The sequence below is a fragment of the Peromyscus californicus genome, unplaced genomic scaffold (genome assembly GCF_007827085.1).
Source record: "Peromyscus californicus insignis strain IS unplaced genomic scaffold, ASM782708v3 Scaffold_9__1_contigs__length_137607984, whole genome shotgun sequence".
Classification (NCBI taxonomy): Eukaryota; Metazoa; Chordata; class Mammalia; order Rodentia; family Cricetidae; genus Peromyscus; species Peromyscus californicus.
Window position 1 is genome coordinate 43,606,791 of NW_026294617.1, and position 22,682 is coordinate 43,629,472.

Genomic DNA, 22,682 nt, shown 5'->3' on the forward strand with positions numbered 1-22,682 from the left:
TGGAAACTAAGATGTGGAACTAGGTATTTTTATCAGACTCCCCAGCGACATCTAATTGTCCCATCAATTAGATGGGACACAGAAGAGAAGGGAGGCTGGAGGACTCTGTCATTGACGTGGCTTGGGAAGGATACAGTGAGTGGTGTCAGAGACTGTATGTACCGCACGATTACGATTTGCAGTCCTTTAGTCTTGAGGTAGGACTCGAGGCTGTGCATTGGTAATAAGTTCCTAGGCCAGCAGCTGCACTTGGAGACCAGAGGTACAGTAAGCGAACCAACCAGGCCAGGTTTCTAAATTATTCATGCCAGGGCCTCTGCCCGACCGACATAACAGAGCCGCAGTAGAGTCTTAGCACGGGCAGTTTTTAAAGCTCAGCCTTAGGGTGGGGGTGCAAGGTGAGGTTGTTTCTAGTGTGCAGGCAGAGCTGAGAACAGCAGGGGTTGAGGCTGCTGAAAACATCTGGACAGAGAGCCAGGGTCAGTCCTGGGGGAGCAGACTTCACCTTTGCCGGTGTTCTTTCTCAGAGCCCCATGAATGTAGCATCCAAACCACTCAATCTAGTGTCCTCTCCTCACTCCGAATCAATACTGTGATAGTATAAGCCTTTAAGTGCGTTTCCATGGGCTGTCAGGATGGCTCAGCAGGTAAAGGTGCTTACTGCATATTCCATCCCTGGGACTCACACACGCTGAAAGAGGAGAACCCACCTCTGACCTATGACATCCATAAACTACCATGGCTCACGGACGTACCCATTCCCCCCCCACACACAATAAACACATAAATAATGTAATCATTTTTATTTTAAAGTCGTATGCTTTAATTTCTTTATCATGTTAAAAATAAATAAAATGAATTTCCATAATTCACAAGGAAAACAGTCTTAGTGTCAGGATTTTTTTCTTTCAACAATGCTGCCCTCTAGTGCCTTTATAAGCGAGTGCCATTTTTTTTTTTTTGGTTTTTCGAGACAGGGTTTCTCTGTGTAGCTTTGCGCCTTTTCCTGGAACTCACTTGGTAGCCCAGGCTGGCCTCGAACTCACAGAGATCCGCCTGGCTCTGCCTCCCGAGTGCTGGGATTAAAGGCGTGCGCCACCACCGCCCGGCTTGCGAGTGCCATGTTTTTAAAAAAAAACCCACCTGAGCCACCGATAAAGTAATTTTCAGTTGGCAAGCTAAATTCAGGGGATTTTTCTTTAAAAATAAATAAACAAATGCTATAGGAACTTAATTTAAATTTAAGCTGCTACCTATTCAATTCTCCCTCAAGTTCTGCTTTGGAGGCTGAGCCTCGTCCACAGACAAGAACTCCTGGGGCCTCCTTGCCCAAATCCCCCCTGCCCTCTCTTCAGAGCCACACACAACAGAGAGAAGGTGTGGCCGGCAACTAAAGGCCTGTGCACCTCGGCCTCACCTCTCACACCCACCCTTTCCACCGTGTCGCAGTCCATTGAGAAGACAGCATCAAACCCCCACCTCCCACTGAGTTCCACAAACCCAGCTGGTCCCTGATCTTGGTATGGATCCCCCACCCCCAGGCACTCCACCTCCTCCCTCTCACCCCAGTGTTCTCGCCTCCCTTCGCAGTCTCACTGTGGGTCTCATCAGTGAACCCCTCATTCTAGGTCATTCCCAATGGCACTCAGGTATTCTCTCACTTCTCCATCTTTAAATAAACCTCTCCCCGAGCATCCCCTGAATTACTGTTCTCTCTACTTCCTTCATTTGAAAACTTGCTGAGTTTGTACAGGTTGTCTCCAAACCTGCCTGCCCTCCATTCTTCCAACACTGCAGCCTGGCCTTGGGCCCTCACAATGACACTAAAATGGCTCTCCTGGTCTGCAGTCACTCTCTGCAGACACCGACATGGTTGTTCCGTGTTCCGCGCCATGGTCCTCCTTCTTGAAGCACCCTGTGTTCTTGGCTCTAAATTGTCCCTCCCCGCCGGCTCCTGACCAGTCATTCAGCTGACTGCCACAGGGTCCTCTCTGTGACCTCATGCTGGCAATGAAAACCTCGTCTCTTTTTCTCTTCAGACTTCCACCGCTCTGACTTAGCACAGTAAACTGCCCTCCTTAACAACCCAGCATCCAGCAGGGGCCACTCATTACCTCAGGGCTTCAGACTCCTCAACTCAGCATCCCCCACAGTGTCACCCACAGCATCCCCATGTTCTTCACATCCGAAGAAGAGCCCTTGGCTTTCTCCCATTGCCCTCCTCTCTGTAAACAGTCAGGTATCTGGGAGAAGGCCTTGGTTTCTTCCTGCCCGCTATGTGCCACACTCAGTCTGATCTGTCTTAATTACCAAAACCCTCCTCCAGGTCACTCTTGCAACATGGCAGAATCTTCCCAGAGGCCCGTACTCCAGGGATTCCTCTTTCACTGGTTCTTCGCAGCATAGGCAGGGATGGCGTTCTGAGATACAAACTCTGATTGCACGATGTCTCTCTCATTCCCTTGACTGAAAATGGTAACAACTCCATTCAACATTTTAGAACATACAGTTTGGTTTGCCCTCTGCCAGCTTTATCTCTAACTCCTGCCCTTCCTTGCTGGGTTTCTGCTACCTAGCTTTGTTTCAATTGCGGGAATTCACTGAGTTCTTTCTGCTTTCAGGATCCTATACATGCTCTTCCATCATCCTAAAATGTTATTCTCCCCATGCTTCACATGATTTCATGTTAATTCTTCAGCATAATTCCCAAGTGAGGCATTCCTAGCCCTAACTCAGTAGATCTTCCCTTTCATTTCCTATCTGGACCTTCTTACATTTTTCTATAACACTCTGCATTTTATAATCACTTCTTTATTTATCCGTCTTTGCCAGCTAAGCCTAATCTCCCCAAGTCTAGGAATTTCATTTTACTAGCAGATGAGTACAGGATTCAGCACGGTGCGTGACCAATACCAGGCTTTCACACTCAATGTGTTCAACAAGTAAAAGAATAAGTCTTCAAAGAGTCACAACGTCCCCTCCATCTTAACTGCTCCGGTCAAGGCTTAGGTAACTTCCCATGGCCTGGTCACCTGGCTGCTCTGTCTCCTTCACCTTATCTGTGCTGTGGATATTGCTCTACATAAATAAAATGCTGTTTGGCCAGTAGCCAGGCAGGAAGTATAGGCGGGACGAGCAGAGAAGAGAATTCTGGGAACAGGAAGGCTGAGTCAGGAGATGCTGCCAGCCGTCCGCCATGAGAAGCGAGATGTAAGGTACCAGTAAGCCACGAGCCACGTGGCAACTTATAGACTAATAGATACGGTTAATTTAAGATAGAAGAACTAGATAACAAGAAGCCTGCCACGGCCATACAGTTTGTAAGCAATATAAGTCTCTGTGTGTTTACTCAGTTGGGTCTGAGCAGCTGCGGGATTGGCAGGTGAGAGAGGTTTGTCCTGACCGTGGATCAGGCAGGACTGGAGAAAACTTCAGCTACGTTGTCTGAATAGAACAGATGGGGAAGTCTTCCAATTCAGCTTGCTCTCTGTGAACCTCTCGGGGTTACCAACATGTTTGGCACACCTCAGCATGTCCAGCTCCCAGAACAACAGGTGCTAATGAACATGCTGACTGGATGAGCTCCCAGCTCTGGAAGAAACAGGACACGAACAGGAAGGGACTTGTCATGATGAAGGTGGCTCAGCTAAGGCAAAATGAAAAAAAAAATTGGCTTCAGCATCGAGGAAGTTTTATCATCTCTATGTGCTCTTTGAAGGAGAGCAGAAAGGTTTCTTACACTTTTTATCACATTTGTTTAACAAGGGATAAATAAACACAGTTAGGTGTCGCGATAGGATACTGATCACAAGAAAAAGGTGTTTAGCTAATAGGCCAAATTCTTTGTTAGACAATAGTGAATAAAAGCATTTCCATCTTTAAAACAAACAAACCAAGGGAACCTTAAAACAACACATGTAAGCCAACCAACAAAGATGCTAAGACCCTCACCTTGGCTCTCTCAATCCGAATCCTGCCCCATCAATGTAAACACAAATAAGACGACATCTACCCCAAGCTGGGTATACATCTGTAATCACAGCACCCAGGAGGCAGAGACCGGAGGATTGCTATAAATTCAAGAACAGTTTGTTCTACCTAGGAGAATTCCAGGCCAGTCAAGGCTATACAGTGACACTCTGTCTCAAAGAATAAGAAAGAGAAAGAAAGAGATGGGAGGAGGCAGGGGAAAAGGGAGAAAAGAAATAGAAAAAAAAGAGAGAGAGAGAAAGGAATGTATCTACCCCAATTCTATCTTGAGCAAGGATTCTGTTTTGAAGGACATTTAATCTATGGGTATTATTGGGATATAAAGAAGTCCAAGACCTTGACCCTTTAAATATGTCCAGGGATCTGGCATCCTGGAGTGGCCTTAACGTGCTCTGTGGAAGCAAAAGAAATCCAGTGCTATTTGAGGATTTGGCCAGCTTGAACTTGAGGCTCTTCATGCCTCCGAGTTCTGTAGCTCATCTGGCTGGTGCCAAGAGGATTAGCTTAGCTCCACTCCATGGGGAGAGGATTAATCTTCCTGATCAGGAAATGTGCTATTAAGCAGAAAGAGGCTAATGTGTAAACTGGGTGGGCCCACCAGCAGGCCCTGGTGAAATCAATTACATGGGTGTCTTAGAACAAAGTTTAGTTCCAAGTAGTCAAGGACAGGGTGTGTCAAAGTGGGCTTTGAGTCCCTGTGGCTTCAGCTGTTTGTTCAGCATTTTATATGTTTATCTTCCTGTGAGACACAGTTATTGAGTCATCTCTATGAAATGGCTCTTGAGGATAAGGAACAGCTCTGCAAATCCACCATACAGAGAGACAGGGCGTCCAGCCTCTACGACCCTACATTCTACAGTCAAAACAAATGCCTCCCCTCCCTTCTCACTCTGTGAACAAGAACCATCAAGCAATACAAGTAAAGGAAGAAGCTGTGCTGGTCGTTACATTTTTAATACTGCTTAATATTATTGCAAACTGAAAATGAAGTATCAGTTTCCCTAAAAGTACTGTCAAGCCTCCAAACCACTGATGGTCAATGTATGCTGTCACCAGTGTAAGAGTAATTATGCTAATCAAATAATTACATTAAATTTTTAACTTTGGGAGAGAGGAGGGAAAACACGTAACTGTGTAAAGTAGATAAGTTCATGGAATACTGTTTGGGCTTCCGTAGAAATTGTTCGAGCCATGACACACGTGATCAATCAAGGCATGGCCATGTACTGGGGCACCTCAAGGTGGAGCGCAATGGAGATCATGGTGAGTTATTTTCTAGTTTTGATGGTTGCTGAGCACCGTATCATTATTTTTTAGATACCATGCTTAAGTTGCAATATCTTCTGCAGACTTTTCTCACAATACCATGGCACTGGAATGCTGTGATCTGTTCCATCATTAGGGAGATGGCTAGCAGGGCTGGAGCCTGGCAGTTTAGAACAAACACAGGAGCCCAGATCTCCAATAAGAACCATGTTTTAAGGGCAGAGAGAATTTCAAAGCTAATGAGAAATGGGAATAGAGTATTATAGCTTTCTTACAATAAGCTTATTGGTAACTATTCTGCTTATAACAGGCCACTTATAGATTACTTCTGAGTGTTTAGTTTGAGTTTTATTTCTTTAAGAACCTAACCATATTCAAACAAAATCTTCTTTATAATAGTCTACAATTCAAGCTTTGACTAATTTGCCCTAGAATTTACTCAGTCTAACCCTCCCAAAGAATAAGGATTGCCCATCTTGGGTACCTCACTTGGTGAAGTTTATGACCATAACGATGCATGTGTTTGGCTTATTTCCATGCTCCATATTTACTCCACTGAAATGAGCATCCCCATGGAAAGGAAGAGTGAAGCACCAGTGCTCATCAGCATACTCAGTTTCAATCTCTTCTGTCCCTAGGAAGCCTATTCTGTCGCACGACAGTTCAACATGATCCCACCCGTCTGTGAACAAGCTGAGTACCATCTTTTCCAGAGAGAGAAGGTGGAGGTCCAGCTGCCAGAGCTCTACCATAAAATAGGTAATCTTCAAAATCACATCTGATCGATCATTCTTCACAATATGAGAATCAAGGATGGGGGGTGCGGGGGTGTTAGGAAAATGCTTTCCCAAATGTCCCTAAATAATGTGATATAGAGATGACAAGAACTGTTCATCTCAGAGATAGTGGCAGAATCAGATGGGTCCATAGTTAGTCTCCAAGATACTGTGTTGCCAATCACAGAGTTGTACATTGACTTTCAGATACACACTCAGCAGGTGTTCAAAAACTGCACACACAGAGAAGACCCAGTGGAAAAAGCTGATTTGCATAGGTGCTTGCTCCAGCATAAACATGCATCTGTGAGTAGACTGAGTACCGTTTCAAAAGCACATAGATATCCATCCACATGTCTCTCGTGCTGTGCCTGGGACTGGGTAAGACAGAAGGAAGTCAACAACAACCACCAAGTCAGGACAGTTAGTTTGTGTGGAAGCAGTGCCTAGGGTGGGGACACAGAGACAACACAAACACAAGAAATTTGGATATTAGAAACATCATAAGCTGCATTTTTAGGCTTAGATGCCAGAGCAGTTTCCAGAGATTTTTTTTTCCCCTAAAAATAATAGTCAAATGCTGGATTCAACAATAGCTGGCGCTGTTTCTATCGAGTACCAGGCATTTGCTGGGTGGCGGGCTGCGCTCCTGCTAAGCACCAGGCATTTGCTGGGTGGCGGGGTGCGCTCCTGCTAAGCACCAGGTACTGTCAGGCACTGGTGGATAAATGAAGTTCTGACTCTCTGTGCAAGCAGAAACTCTTATCTCTTGGTCTATGAATTGTGGCCGTGAAAAGATCATGAATAAGCCATATTTTCGGGTTCGCTTAGAAGGCTCACTCCCAGGAACAGACAGTACATGTTTAATTGGTTTATAAAAGAACGAGGCACAATTTGTAAGTCCTAAGTTGTAATGGAAAGACGGATGCTGGTATTAACTCATTTATCTGGCCAGCTTTCCTCTAGAACTGAGCTCTGTTGAAACACACCCTCGCTTTCGGTCCCACTTGGCACAAGCAAGTTTCTGTGATTGTGTTTTTGTTGTTGTTGCTTTTCCTTCATAGGGGTTGGTGCAATGACATGGTCTCCGCTTGCCTGTGGAATTATTTCAGGAAAATACGGAAATGGGGTGCCAGAAAGTTCTAGAGCATCACTGAAGGTATTTTCCTTAACTTCTAGAAAAGCCTCGGGGAGGGAAGAAGGGAAGATGATGGATTAGGAGCAGAGCAGCGGCCCAGGGCTTCTCAGCTTAAGCACACTGTGGCCTTGGCTAGCCATGGCCTCTGGCAGGGCCCCCTCAACCATGCCCAGGTCTCTCTCTGCTGCTGGCAACGGATCAGTCAGCCCTTCATAATCTGCCTGCACAGAGAATTCGTCTCTAAGGACTGAAAGTGTCCAATGACCTGGTTGACTTGCAGACTCAAATCCCTACATTCTTACTTATTCTTATGTTAAAGGAGGTATTTCATTCCTTGTCTGGAAGTGACAGAACTTAAAAATCCCTTTTCTATGTAAGAGGATTTAATTTTCCTTTTCTTGAGAAAACAAAACTTAACCCATAAGGGCTTAATCCATTTGAGGTAAACAGCTGTAGCTGGGTATGGTTTGAGGTTGGCTTACATTTCCTTTCCCCAAATGCAGTAGGAAAGAGGGCCCCGGGAAAGAGAAACTGAACACACCATCACCAGCCTCCACTCTGCCCAGTGGGTGTCTTATTTTATTTTTTAAATCAATACGTATTGTACAACATGGTGGGTTTCTTAATGTTGCGTTTATCACTTACTTTGACCACTCCCCATAGCCCAGTCCCATCTTAGGCCCCTTCCTGCTGATTAACTTATTGGGGAGCACTACAAACATCTTTTCTTATTAACAACAAGGTGTCTGTGCTTTAAAAGCTTGAGAGAATGTGCAACAACATTACGATCACAAATTACTCTGTAATGTCAAGGGAGAGAGAATACAGTGATCTTAAAAATTCAGACAAGCCAAAGTCGTCTTAAGAAGAAGCATATGTCCAACCCAGGCTCCAGCCTCCATTAGCACTGAACCAGCAGAACAGCCCAGCTCTTTAGGGGGGTGGGATGGGGGGCCGGTGACAGGACACAGAGACATGGATGGGACAGGACAACTGACCACCAACACTTCCCTAACTAGAAACTTCTCAAGGCTCTAGGCCTTTCTGACTACAAGAGTTGAGATTTTAGCTTGTTTGTTCTCTAAAATCGCAAGATATAAATATCCCCCAAAGCATGCTGACATGACAGTGTTCTCATTTTTTAATTATCCCAAAGCACAGTTATTTCAGAATATTTAATGAGATCTTGTTCCTGAAAACTGAAGGTCGTTCAGAACAAATTCTACACAAGTCCATGAAGAAAAAAACTAAAGGCATCTTAGGCAAGATGTGAAAATGGAGGAAAGCAGGAAGGGCATGAAGGAAAAGGAAATACTGAGAACTGTCCTTTTACTGAACACCTACTATGTGCCAAGGAGCTATGAGTTATCTTTTACTACCTTTTATCTTCACAATGAGAAATGGACACAGATAGCTTGTAATCAGTTGTGGCTAAGCTAAATTGCTATATAGACACTCCTCTACTTATGATGGGGTAAGGCCCAGATAAACACATTATAAGCTCAAAATGTCCTGTCAAAAATGTACTTAATATTTGAATATCATAGCTTAACCTAGCCTTATCTTGAAAAAAGAAAAATAAAACATCTAATACAAATCCTTTTTATACTAAAGAGTTGACTATCTCGTGTAATTATTGACTATTGGACTGAAAGTGACTAACAGAGGCTGTATTGATACATCTTCAGCTTATCAGTAAGAAAATCTCAAGTCAAACAATGGTAAGCTAGAGACCATCTGTGTATTCTTTCATAGGCTTTCCCAAAAATTCAAAGCACTTCACATATGTGGGCTATTTGTTCTCAGAGTAATCCTGCAAGAGGCAGGCTTCTGCCGGATGCAGAAACTGAAGCCCAGGGACATTAAGCAACAAGAAGACCATAAACTCCTAACAGATAAAGCTGACATGAGAAGCCAGGCCTCCTTCTGTCAGTGAGTTATCTTCCCCAGAGACATCTGTTTCCTTTCACACCCAGGTCTTTAAGGGAAGAAGCAGTTGCACTGTGTCTGGTCGGTGTGACTGTGCAGCCTCTACCAGCGTTTGATAAAAAGCTCACACACAGATGGAAAACTTCCACAAACACACTAACGAAAGTAGGAAGGGGGTGGGGAGAACTTACAAAATTACTGACTATGGCTAAGCCCAAAGGTAACTGGGGAAATGTTTGGTTGTCTTTCATGAAGTCAGTCAAGTAGGCACTACTGGGACATTAACAGGAAATGTTTAGAACCTGTCCAAGCGAAAGGTGCTAGGCTGCAGACTGCCACGAACTCTCCAGTGTGTTCAGAGCAACATGCCTGTTCTTGGGAAAGCCACTCAAGAGGAACTACCCAAGTGAAAAATGAAAATAAAAAATTAAAGAAGCAAATGGAAGGGCATCCTCAGGACTAAATTATAGTGCTAATAGAAAAATTAGAGACAAGTGGACAGATACAATGGCAACTTTTTTTTTTTTTTTTTTTGGTTTTTCGAGACAGGGTTTCTCTGTGTAGCTTTGCACCTTTCCTGGATCTCTCGCTGTAGCCCAGGCTGGCCTCGAACTCACAGAGATCCGCCTGGCTCTGCCTCCCGAGTGCTGGGATTAAAGGCGTGCGCCACCATCGCCCGGCACATTGGCAACTTTTAACACAGCCCTCCAAATGGTTCATATAACACTGTTGTTATTACCAATGAAATGCAACTTTTAACACAGCCCTCCAAATGGTTCATATAACACTGTTGTTATTACCAATGAAATGTATTTTGTGTCTGCTATATTGAACTACAATTGAAGAATCAATCATTTAAAAAAAAAAATGACTCTCCAGGGCTCTTGCAGTAAACAAGATTAGCCAGGGAATTTTCTCTTCTGGCTGGCCCCATACCTCTAACAATGACTTCTAACTCCACATCATCAGCTCTGACTCCACTGTTGAGAAGCAAACAGCTTCTTCCAGTCCAACAGATGTCCCATGGTATCTGTCAAGCCCAATAGAATCTACTCCCACATTCCCTCCTGCTCAAACTTAACTCTCCTCTAGATCACCAATGCCTCTCTCTGCCCAAGGTCTAGCCATCCTGGTCAGATGTCATTGTGCTACCTCACATTACCACCTCTTCATCCTCACCATGCCTAGCAACCACATCCTCCAGACCACATCCTGCCACTCAGGTCTGCCCCTGCACAGCCTTAATGCAGGTCTTCATCTTTCCTTACCAGGTTTACTGCAAGTGAACTTGGATGCTCTCATTTCCTCCCTCTTCCCAACAATCCGCCCTTGTGGTTAATTATCTTCCTAAAAGACCATATCATAATCCATTTTAAAATGCTTTCATGATTTCTCAGTTCCTGCTTACAGGATAAATCCCAAATCCTCTTGGAATCTAAGTCAAGTCTATTTTCCCATTCTTGTCTCTACTATCCCATGTTATTTCATTTCCCACACAAATGCACTGTACTCTCCCTTGCCTCCCAGAGTGTTCTTTTCATCCTCCTGTGGCTCTCCCATCTTATCCTTAAGAACAAAGCCTGTAGCCTAATAAACTTACTGAGTTATCTGCACTTTTCCTCTGTTTAGTCCATCAACACTTCTTACAGGGGCTTGAAGTTCTCTGGCTGCCAGTGACAGACCTCAGTGTGAACAACCTCATTCTAAGAACCCTATTGTCACAAAGACAATCCTTGAGGATGGAGTGGGGCATGGCTCAGTAGGGATCTGTCCATGGCCTTGAACATTATTAGTCCTCTGTCTCCTCTACTTATCTCTAATATGGATATGCCATTTTCTTCCACTATACATGAATCTTGGCAACGATGCTGGGAGCAGGAAAACGGATAGCCACATCCTTAAGAGAATGTATCCTAGAAGAAAAGAGATCTTTGATTCATTAGCTTCAGACCAGAGAAGAATGGCCAGAGTTAGGCAATGCCCAACCTGTGAGACCAGCAATAGTAGCCGAAAGAGAAAAATACTTTGGTCAGCTCAGTCATGTACCACTTTGTTGGAGTATTTTTCATAAAGAAGGTGCTACAAACACGGCTGGTGAGGAAATCATTGAAAGAGGAAGGTCACTCAGCTACAACACTTGAGTTCTTAGACACTGACTAAAGCTCTCTAATCCATCACAGAACCTGGCACAATTCAATAAGTTCTGAATGAATGAATGAATGAATGAGAGAGATAACCCAAAACATAAGATAAATTAGTACTTTGGCAAATATTACTGTATGTGTTGGTTGCTAGGAATACAGGGACCAATGGGATAACCCTGATGTTCATGAAGTATCTCAGTTCAAGATGTTCAAGAGACACACATGTGGAAGGGAACATTATGGAGCAACAGAACCCACAGCACTGTGCCGTCCACAGACTGGCAACCATATTCACCATCAACCGTACAAAACACAGGGTCACTTTTATAACGAACATTTTAATTAGATTTCATCTCTTTCCACAGTTAACATTTTCCCATTTGAAAAGAAGTTAAAGCTGTTTATTTCCCAAAAACCTTCGTTTCCTTTGGTATTAGGAAGGCAGTATAAACACTGTATTTTTTTAAAAACCCTAACTCCTTATGCATTCCGCTGATTAAGGCAACAGTGAAATATATAGCGTTGAGAGTCAGAAGAGAAGGTTCCAATAAGTGTATGTTTATGTGAGTGAGTGTGGGCACACACGTGCTACTGTGCATGTGTGGCAGCCAGAAGTCACCTCAGGTGTCGTCTTCACCATCCATCTTGTGAGACAGGGTCTCTTTTTTGTTGCTCACTCCTCGACACATCAGGCTAGCTGGCCCATGAGGTTCTGGAACTCTCCCGTCTCTGCCACCCATACCACTGTAGAAGTGCTTGAATTACAGGCGCACACGTCATCGCATGGGGGCCAGGGATCCAAACTCAGGTCTTCAGTCTTGTGCAGGAAGCACTGCACTACCCACTGAGCCATCTCCCCAGTGCTGGCTATTTGTAGAAGTCCTTCAATATAGCCAGTGTATATGCATCTCTCTCTCTCTCTCTCTCTCTCTCTCTCTCTCTCTCTCTCTCTCTCTCACACACACACACACACACACACACACACACACACACACACACACACATACACACACACACAGTGTATTCCAATCTTAAGAAAAAAATCATTACATATAATATCTCAAAAATAGAGTTCTATAGAACTGATAAATGAAGCATTCTTAATGTACATGATATATATTGAAATCTCAGGAACTCTACTTTTTAAAAACTGTTCAAAAGCATTTGTCTATTACCTTTTTCATTTTCTGCTTGAGTCACATTCAGAGATATTGCTTCCCTGAAAAGTCATGAAGTTTAACTAAGGTTTAGGACATTTTCCCACTTCGGACACCCACAGCTGTTCAGGGCCATCAGACACAGGCAGCCTGGTCAAGAAGGCTGCCTGGGCCCTAATCATGTCCTCTTTGTTCACAGCCATCCACCCCATCACCGCTGGCACCAGCTGTCATCTCTGGAGATGTCACTTCAGGCAGCCTTCCTCTGGAAGAATCAGAGACTTCCCAAGGCTGGAGCTGGGAAAGCCTTGGCCATTTTCCCAAGCAAAGTCCCAAGTGCAGAGCCAGACCATAAGCCTTTGATATCTAGGAGCAGACAGAACTGGGGCAGCCCGCCCTTCTCTTTTTCACATCTGCAAAATTATTCCAATATCACAATAAAACATAATGTGGTTATCCTTTTCTTCGGAAATTCTTGGAGGGATGAAAAAAAAAATACTTAATGAAAAAAGCCAGCAGCCTATTGAAATCATTTGGGAAGAGTGTCTGTGGCCAACTGCCAACTGCCAACTGCAGAGCTTCCTGGTGCCTCTGGGAAGGTTCAGATCTATAGTTGCGAGGAAAAGAGGAAGGTTCTTAGAGGCACTCACTCCTATAGCTGGTTACTGCGAGCCTTGTATATTAGAGAACTAATTCCCATCTCTGCGGAGGCCCACAAAGGTTTCCTAGTGAGATCTGAGCTTGCTTCACCCAGCAGGGTTGCATTAGAGGATGGCTTGACCATGTGTGTGGTTACTAGGTGATTGGAAGGGTCTGCACTTGGCTGTGCTAGGGGGAGGTCTTTGCTCCATCCCTTGGCATTCCTATAAAAAGCCCTTTAGAAGAGACAGGAGGGGCTGGTGGATAAGGATCCAGGCCCTCCCAAGGCTATCCTGTGTTTCTGTCTCTCTCCCTCTACCCTTCTATCTAATATCTCTTATCCTTCTCTCTTCAAGAGTACCCTATCGTAAAAATGTGGGAGCCGGTCTCCCAGCTGGACTCCCACACATCTCCTGTAAGAGCAGAGTCTTCTGCAAAGTAGGGCTGTGAAAAAGTCTCAAAGACCTTTCATATTTTGGAAGGTAAACTCAATAGTCTACAGGTCATGGTCAATCTTTTCCCCTGTTTTAATGAGTAGTTTCCTGGATTGTCTTTTAAACATCTACTCGACTGATTCTAATTTGTGGCATTAAAACCAACCACAATAGGAAGTCAACACAAAGTCCTCATAGTAATAATATTATTGTTGTTGTAATTATTATAATTATCATATTATTATATTAGGAAAATGGAGAGATGGCCCAGTGATTAAAAACACTTGCTACTCTTGCAGAGAACCTAAGTTCAGTTCCCAGAACCCATGTTGGGTGGCTCATAACTGCCTGTTACTCCAGCTCTTAAGGATCTAACATCCTCTTACGGCCTCAGAGGGCATCTGCACACACATGCACATACACATAAATAAAATATTTTAAAATAACAATGAGGCAAGATGGAATAAGGCAAGAGACAAGTTATAACAATAATGCAAAACAATGATCTTCAGAGAACAAAAAGCTCTAACATAAAGCTGGGCCTGTGTGTGTGTGTGTGTGTGTGTGTGTGTGTGTGTGTGTGTGTGTGTGTGTGTGTGTGCCCCTATGTGTGCCACCTGAGTTCAGGTGCCCTTGGAGACCAGAAGAGGGCACTGGATCCCCTGGAGCTAGAGTTATAGGTGGTTGTGAACTACCTGATGTGCTAGAAATCAAACTCATGTCCTCTGAAGGGGCAGAAGACACTCTTAACTGATGAACCCTCTCTCCAGCCTTCCCCTGAGGTTCTTATATTTTATTGAATTACCACCTTTGACATCACACTCACACAAGATACCACCGCTTACATGTTTTTGTTATCCCCAGTGCTACCAGTGGTTGAAGGAAAGAATTGTAAGTGAGGAAGGGAGAAAACAGCAAAACAAGCTAAAAGACCTTTCTCCGATTGCTGAGCGTCTGGGATGCACACTACCTCAGCTGGCTGTGGGTAAGGAAATTCCTAGGGGATGGCAGAGCGGGGTCTGGATTGGGGGGTAGCTTTTACCAAGATCACTAAAAATGTACTTTTCTATGGCTGACCCACACCCTGCCATGGTAACATGTCGACGGTGAGGGCAGGCTAATCTCAGGAGCATCAATTTCTGGTATATGCAACAGAAAGTGAGTTATTCAGGTTCTCCCAGAATATTCTATATGAGACATTTTTTTCTTTCCTTTCTCCCTTATAAGGCAGTTGCATGAGAACACATCAGTGAAAATATATATATAGAGAGAAAACAAAGTTAGGTGGGTAGAGAGATAGGGAAGACCTGGGAGGAGTTGGGGAGGGGAATAATAAAAATATACTGTATGAAAAACTTCAATAAAAAACTAAAAGAAAATACACACATTTTCAAGCGTCTGAGGTGAACTGTGTCATTACACAATGACACCCGTTTCTTCTGGCTCAAGCTTCTACCCCTGTTGACACTCAGACAAGGCTGGGAAGAGGTTGAGAAACAGGGTTACAAAGAGGCCCTTGGCTCCTGCCAGCACTGAAAGCTGCAAGGACAGCTTCCCCTGGAAACTTTTCAACAGCCATGAAAATTGTTCTTCGCATGCTGTGGAGTCTGTGAAAGGTCACGGCCACCCAAAACCACATGCACTGGCACTGTCCGTTAAAACATAACGGGAAGTACTTACTTCGTTTCTAGTGTGCCAGTGGCCGTAATAAGAAAGAACAGCAGCAGGAAAGATGGCCCAGTGGTTAGGAGTGCTCCCTGCTCTTCCAGAGGACCAAAGTTTAATTCCCAACACTCACGTCTGGCAACTCAAAACCCGCTGTGACTCCAGCTCCAGGGGACCCAAAACCCCCTTCTGGCCTCCAAAGGCACCTGAAGACATATGGCATACATTCACACAAACACACATACACACACACACACACACACACACACACACACACACACACACGCACATGCATGCACACACAAAAGTTAAAACTTCAAAAATATCTTTTTTTTTTCTTTTCTCTGGTTTTTCGAGACAGGGTTTCTCTGTGTAGCTTTGGAGCCTTTCCTAGAACTCACTCTGTAGCCCAGGCTGGCCTGGAACTCACAGAGATCCTCCTGCTTCTGCCTCCCGAGTGCTGGGATTAAAGGCATGTGCCACCACTGCCTGGCCAAAAGGATTTTTAAAGTAAAACAGAAAGAGGTGGAATTAATTTTAATAATCTATTTAACACGATCTATCCCCAAATTGCCATTTCGACATATATAACATTACTGAAGTTTTTAAAATACTTTTTTTTCAGCCTGTTTTCCAAACACAGCATATATTTTACATATGAAGCACCTTCAGCCTAGACCTGGGCTCAATGTCACACAGAGTTAGTGACCCCCGAATTGAATACAAAAGCATTCAACCTTGCCAGGGTTGGGGAGCGCCAGGCTGTGTTACACACACACCACTGTCATTGTCCTCCCTCCTTAGGCTCAGAACATCCTGTGGGGTACATGCTAGGAGGAACCCTGTCTCACAGATGTCACTGGATGACTCACTAGAATTGGCATGGTAACTAAGAATTAAGGAATAAAATAGGTGTTAATTCCAAGGGGAAAAAGCCTAATAAAAAAGAGCAGCAAATTAGATACACAGGCCAGGCTAAGGCCTGTGCAAATAATGGAGTATTTGTTGACAGCTTGGCTCTGCTGAGGTTAGACATTTAAAAATGACAGTGAACAGTACTAGCATAATGGAAATGAAGGTTAGAGAGATGGCCCATTGGGTAAAGGCACTCAGTGCCAGGGCTAACAACCTGAATTTGGTCTCCATCTCCAGAAGCCAGAGAGTGTATTTACATAGAACTAGACATACTAGGCTGGAGGTTTTCTTAACATACACCAGAAAAACACATTCTACTGTTGTAAATAAGATTTTAGGTGGGAACATGAATTGAGTACACTTGGCCCTCCGTATCCACCAAGTCAACCAACCGTTTACATTGTATTGGGCATTATAAGTAATATGGAGATGACTCAAAGAGAATACAGGAGAATGTGTATGCAAATGCCACGCCATTTTATAAAACAGAATTGAGTGTGCCTGCATCGTGGGGAGGAAGGAACCAATTCCCCACAAATACCAAGACGATTATAGTAAACTCTGGAAGAAATGGAATAACATTACCTTCCTAGAGAGGAAACCTTTTAAAAAGTGAAGGCTGTCTCTGGATGTTAGATATTCATGACGCACCCTTTGTACAGTGCTTGGGTTTAAATTGATACGTGTTGGTTTTTCCTCTCTTTCCTCCTATGCCCTAGATCAACGATTCTCAACCTGTGGGTCCGACTCCTTTGGGGTCAAAAGACCTATTCACAGGGGTTGCATGTCAGATATCCTGCATATCATATATTTGCATTATTATTCATAACAGTAGCAAAATCACAGTTATGAAGTAGCAACAAAAATCATTTTATGGTTGGGGGACACCACCACATGAGGAACTGTAGGAAAGGGCCACAGCATTAGGAAGGTTGAGAACCACTTCCATAGATGTTTTTCTTGCCTGTCATCTTCTTTCTTTACAAACAAGTAGTTGTTCTTATCCACAGAATTCTCAGCCCCAAAAAGGAATGATTTCCAGACTCGCTGCTTTTGATCTCCAAGGACAGAGTGTGACTTGGGGAGGGGAGGCTTCCAGCAGGAAACAGACTGCTTGGACCTGCATGGTGCTCCCCAGTCACACACATGCCCAGGAGCCAGCACTCAGCTCACTGGCAGCTAGCAGGCACCATGGATGTGCTTGCCAGAGATGCCCCGTTAGACAGGCTGATTATGAAGAATCAGCTGCAGGTGCTCTCCAGCTCTGCAAAGCGGGCTCTCTACTGCCCTGCAGTCCTCAGAGGAACTGGGTGTTGCTGAAATCAGTTCACTGCTTTGCACTCAACTTCCACTGCTTCCAAAAGGAATTCTAAGAGCCAAGCAGAAGGTGATAAAGCCAAGGGAAAGGAAAGAGCAGGGACAGGATGCTGAGTATGACCATCTAGAAGGATTCCGTGATTGCCTCAAAGGCCTGGGAACAGCTTAGATGACTGCTGAGGGCAGGGCCCTGAGAAAAAGGAGGCAGAGGTGCGGGAGATGAATCAAGCCTCTATGCCTATGGTTCTCCAGCACACATTTAGTGTGTCCCGTGTGTCAGGTAGGGAGTGAGTTGCTGAGCATCCAATTCAAGACAGCCACATCCCACAGCCTAATGCACAAGTCAAGAAAATTAATAGATGTGAGTACAGGGTTTATAGTTTTGAGGAGGCTATAGGGCTAGGGAATTAATGTGTAGGGCACCCAAGCTGGCCTGGAATTCAGGGTAGGCTTTCTGGAGAAGGCAGAACGGCTGGGAACCACAAAGGATGAGATGTTAATGAGGCACAGAAAAAGTGAGGCCAAAAGTGCATTCCAGGCAAGGGGCTCCCACAGGAAGAGAAATCACAGATGTTTAGGAATAGTGATTAACAAGCCAGCGCTCCTGAAAAGTTCAGGCAGGAACCTTGAAGCTAGAGAGGCAGAATCAAAAATAAAAGTTGCCAGGGTAAGAAATGCAGGTCATCTTAAAGGAAAGAGATCTTGTCAGGCCCAAGCTCAAGTCAGGAAAGCGATGCTATAAAACTTAGAGAAGGTTCGGCTAGGAGCAGGGATCTGTATGAAGGGAGAGGCAGCCCGAGCAAGAAGTAGGAAAACCAGTGATTCTAGGGAGAGCTACTGAGGGCTGAATAAGGACAGCGGCAGCAGAAGAGGGATGAACCAGGGCAGTGATCCTCAAGTGTCTACACAACAAAATACCATGCAGCAGGGAAAGGATGCACCGCTTCAACACGGACGCAACTAGAGAACATGTGTATGTGAGGTGGAAGAAATCAGACACAAAAGGCAATGCCTTTATTCTATTTCAATGAAACGTTCGGATCCAAAAGCAAGTAGTAAGTGACTGCCTGGGGCTGAGGTTGGACTAGGTATCAATTAATGCCTGTAGGCATCAGGGATTTTATTAGAGTGATAGGAACAGTCTACCAGAACTGAATTTAAAATAGTAACGGTTACACGCTAAAATCGCTAAGCGTTGGTAAACTTTAAAAAAAAAGGTAGTTAATGTACACTTTAAAACAGATAAAATTATGTTTGATATGTAACTTCTACCTCAATAAAGCCTTTTCTTCCCTTCCCCTTAAAATTTAATCCCCAAGCTGGAAATACAGTTCAGTCGGCAGAGTGCTTGCCTAACATTCTTGAAGCCCTGAGTTTAAGTTTCAACAGGACATAAACCTGGGATGGTAGCACATTCTTCTAATCCCAGGATTCGGGAGGCAGGGGCAGTGAATCAGAAGTTCAAGGTCATCCTTGAGCTACAAATAAAGTTTTAGGGCAGCTTGGACAAAAAAAAAAAAAAAAAAAAAAGAAAAGAAAAGAAAAGAAAAGAAAAAGTTATCCTATAAGTACTTTGAAGCTACATATCTCAAGCCAAGATCTTCTAAGTAAGAAATCTTTTTTGAGGCATAGAGAGGGTGATGATTCACAAGCCCTCCACATAACTGTTACATGCTAAGGATAAGAACCAGTGGATTAGAGAAAGTGGAGGAATAAACAATTAGACAGGGAATTTAAAAGGGAAGGTGGAATCAGCAAAAGACAATCCTTAAAGAGCCCAGATTTCTCGATTGGGAGGCCAAGACGCTGGCACTGAGACTGGCAGAGCCAGGCTATCAGTAAGAGGTGTTCAGAGGCAGAGGGTCCAGCAGAAACACGCAGATCCACGCTAGGACAGTCACTGGAACAGGAGGCTCCTGGGGGCCTTGGCTTCCAGAACAGGGTAAGGAAGGGGCTAGACTATGATGAAGGGGATACAGGAGTCTACACTGACCTTTCAGAATTTCCAGAAGTTGGAGAAGACAAGACACTCAGAGCACAGAGGAAAAATGTTTAACTAGTCAAAGAAAAGGGAGATGGATCCAGGGCACTGTGCCCCTAGACCAGAATAGCATTCATCCTCTTCTGCAACTGGACAATGTCATTGTGAAAAGTAAGTAGGCAGACAAATGAGGACCATTCTACCTGGTGGATTTAATGTTTTAGATGGTCAAGGAAGTGTCACCTGCTGAGAGGGAACTCAGGGCTTGAGGGTGGAGATCCTGGCAACATTGTTGCCCGGTGCCTGTGATTCCAACACTCCCCAGAAGGCAGTAAATTCAGTTCAAGGTCATCCCTGGCTACATAGCAAGTGGGAGACCAGCCTGGGCTACACAAGACCCTGTCTAAAAACAAAAACAAAAAACCCACAAGCAGTACCAAAAGAGAGTAGACCAGATACCTTATATCATTTGGGGAAAAAGAGATGAGCAAGGGCCAAAGAGAGGTTTATCAAGTTGGCTAAGGCCAATGGCAAGATGGCAAAAGAGAGGGGTCTGTGAGGCACCAAACCACGAGATTCTATGGTTCTCTCCAGAACACTCCACTACCCCCAAGTAGAAACACAGGTTCAGTTCTGATGGGATTTGCTAAAGCAGAGGAAGGATTAGGGCTCTGAGAGTTGGATTAAAAGAAGAAGTGTAGCATGAATCTTAAAGGTACTTATTAATAAAAACAAACTCAGGGCCAGGTATTGGGGTGAATGCTGGAAAATCAGAGAAACAGAACAAGCCACAGCTACCTCGCCTTGCCAATTCCCCAGCTGATCCTGTTTCCTCAGACTGGAAGCCTCTGAGTCCTCATCCAGAATGAATCTCAGCTGAACTGTTGCTCAAAAGCCTAAAAGCTTAACCAGCCTAGTTCCTGGTTTTCATGCCTTATATACCTTTCTGCTTTCTGCCCTCACTTCCTGGGATTAAAGGCTTACTTCTTGGGATTAAAGGTGTGAGTCACCATGCCTGGCTGTTTCCAGCATGGCCTTGAACTCACAGAGATCCGGATGGATCTCTGCCTCCCAAGTGACAGGATTAAAGGTGTGTGCGCCACCATTTTCTGGCCTCTATATCTAGTGGCTGTTCTGTTCTCTGACCCCAGATAAGTTTATTAGGGTACACAATATTTTGGGGAAGATAATATCACCACAAAAAAGCAATTGAGATAATCAATGCAAAAGGTTGACAGATGAGGAAAAGTGACACAATGTATAAGACAGAAAGGGAGCCTGGCAGAAACAAGAATCCAGACATTATCAGTTGGTGAGCAGTGTTGGGTATTTTCAGGAACAATGTATTCCTATGATGGGTAGCTAGCTGTATTGAATACTCTGGTACTTGGGGCAAAACATAAGAAAGCCAGAGCCACAAACCTACTATTCAAATGCACGAATTGATTGTATTAAACTTCTAAACAAGAGGGGTGCTGTCCCAGTTTTAAATCCTAGAGAACACTGTGTATCCTCTATCCTACACACACACAGGTTAATATATTTTGGCTGCAACAAACCTAACTGTAGCTGATGCTTTGAAGCTCATCAGCAAACCTGACCCCGTGCTCTGCTCTTTCCAGCATGGTGCCTGAGAAACGAGGGTGTGAGCTCTGTGCTCCTGGGATCATCCACTCCGGAGCAACTCATTGAAAACCTTGGTGCCATTCAGGCAAGTACTGAAGCCCCTTCCAACGAATTCCAGGGAATGCTACAGTGTGTCTCCAGGCAGTGTCCACAACAAGGTATCGGGGACACAAAGCCGTAAGCAGCAACAGCACACTTCACAATACATGGATCTAGGGCTGTCCTCTGCTTATGTAGCAAACAAGTTTCTCAAATTCTGATGGTTCATTTTTTGTGGGGCAGTGCATTCCAATCTCCTACCTGGTAACTGACGTCCCAGGTCTAACCATAAAAGCATGTTTAAGTGCCTGCTTGATACGTAACAGTTATAAGACAAAATAGACACATCATTTATTCATTTGTTCCTTTCACAAACTATTGCCAATATAGTATGCCAAGTGACTCCTTTTCCGCCATCTAACAGCATCCTGTGATGCCCACTCATCACATCACTTAGGATATGTGATGACTGTCTGTCTCTTCTGCTGGACAGTAAGGCTGAAGGTCAGAGACCTCTGGCTCTCTTCTCCACTGACTTCCCACTTCCTACTATGTGGCCCTTAGTTATTACTCCAGAAGTAACTGGGGAATAAATTCCTATTTGGAAGTTTCAGGATCACATGCCTCTGGAAGAAAATCCAGGAGGCCTACCACTGAGGCCTCCATCCACCAAAGGATGGCCTGAGGGCCAGGTGCTGGGCTGAGGTTGCAGCGGCACCTAGGGATTATGTAGAATCAGGAGGAGGAGGGGCAGAAGATGCTCAGGGGCATCTATGGGAAGGGGTGGGGCTAGTGGTCTGATGGGATGGATACCTTTCTTCAACACTGAACACATCTCAGATCTGAGCCTGCCCCTCTCCGCTTTGCTGACAGTCCTAGGATGAGCTTACCCACTGCCAAGGTGTTTCCCTCTTGCTTTCTGGGGAATAGACTGTCACAGCTTCTCCTCTAGTCATCTACTCCTAAGACAAGCCCCACCACCCCCAGAACCAGAGATGAGGATGGAGACAAGGGTATTTAACGCTTTAGAAACAGACCAGAATGCACTCGAGACTAAAATGGTACAGATTGCCTAGCCTTTCTCAGGACCAGGCAGTGGGGTCATTCTCTCCACCTGTTTCCAAACCCTGCCCAGCCATAGTTTCTCCTAGATTCTGTGGGTCTGACCCTTCGCAGGGAACGCCCCCTCCAATGAACCACACCATCTTCCATTTTCAGTTATGCACTGAGAAAAGATACCCTTACACAAAGACGATGGGGTAGAGGCACAGTTTGTACCAGAAGAACTGATTCAACTCAGTGATTTCAAGTCCGCTCATGGATGGGGGAGTTACTGCATCTGGCACCAAGCCAGACAGCTGGGTTACTGTGATGGGTAAGAATAAGATCCTGTCCTCGAACTGCTGGAGGGCTAAGAAAGAGTAAATTAAGAATTCTACACTTTATAGCCGGTCTCTGAGAGCTCATAATATATGAGGTACTGAAACACCACAGGACACAAGATACTGTCCAGTCTTCAACAAGCTTACATACATGCTAGGAGACTGATAAAAATGTACAAAATTTCAGATTATGTAAGGGCTACTAAGCAAACAGAATGTTGTACCAAAGAGCAGCAGAGAAACAAGCAGGCCTACTTGACATAGTATTTTTGCAAATGCTCCTC

The 22,682-nt window shown here is 44.5% G+C and overlaps 1 protein-coding gene across 2 annotated transcripts in view; it reads left to right on the plus strand.

Annotated features, from left to right (window-relative positions):
* Kcnab1 (potassium voltage-gated channel subfamily A regulatory beta subunit 1) overlaps positions 1-22,682 on the plus strand; it is a 382,887-nt gene that overhangs the window by 355,513 nt on the left and 4,692 nt on the right. For both annotated transcript variants that reach the window (XM_052731508.1, XM_052731509.1), the window contains exons 9-13: positions 5,168-5,253; positions 5,895-6,015; positions 7,097-7,191; positions 14,338-14,458; positions 20,974-21,062. In XM_052731508.1, the coding sequence (XP_052587468.1) occupies positions 5,168-5,253; positions 5,895-6,015; positions 7,097-7,191; positions 14,338-14,458; positions 20,974-21,062 (512 nt within the window). The remainder of the gene's footprint in view (positions 1-5,167; positions 5,254-5,894; positions 6,016-7,096; positions 7,192-14,337; positions 14,459-20,973; positions 21,063-22,682) is intronic.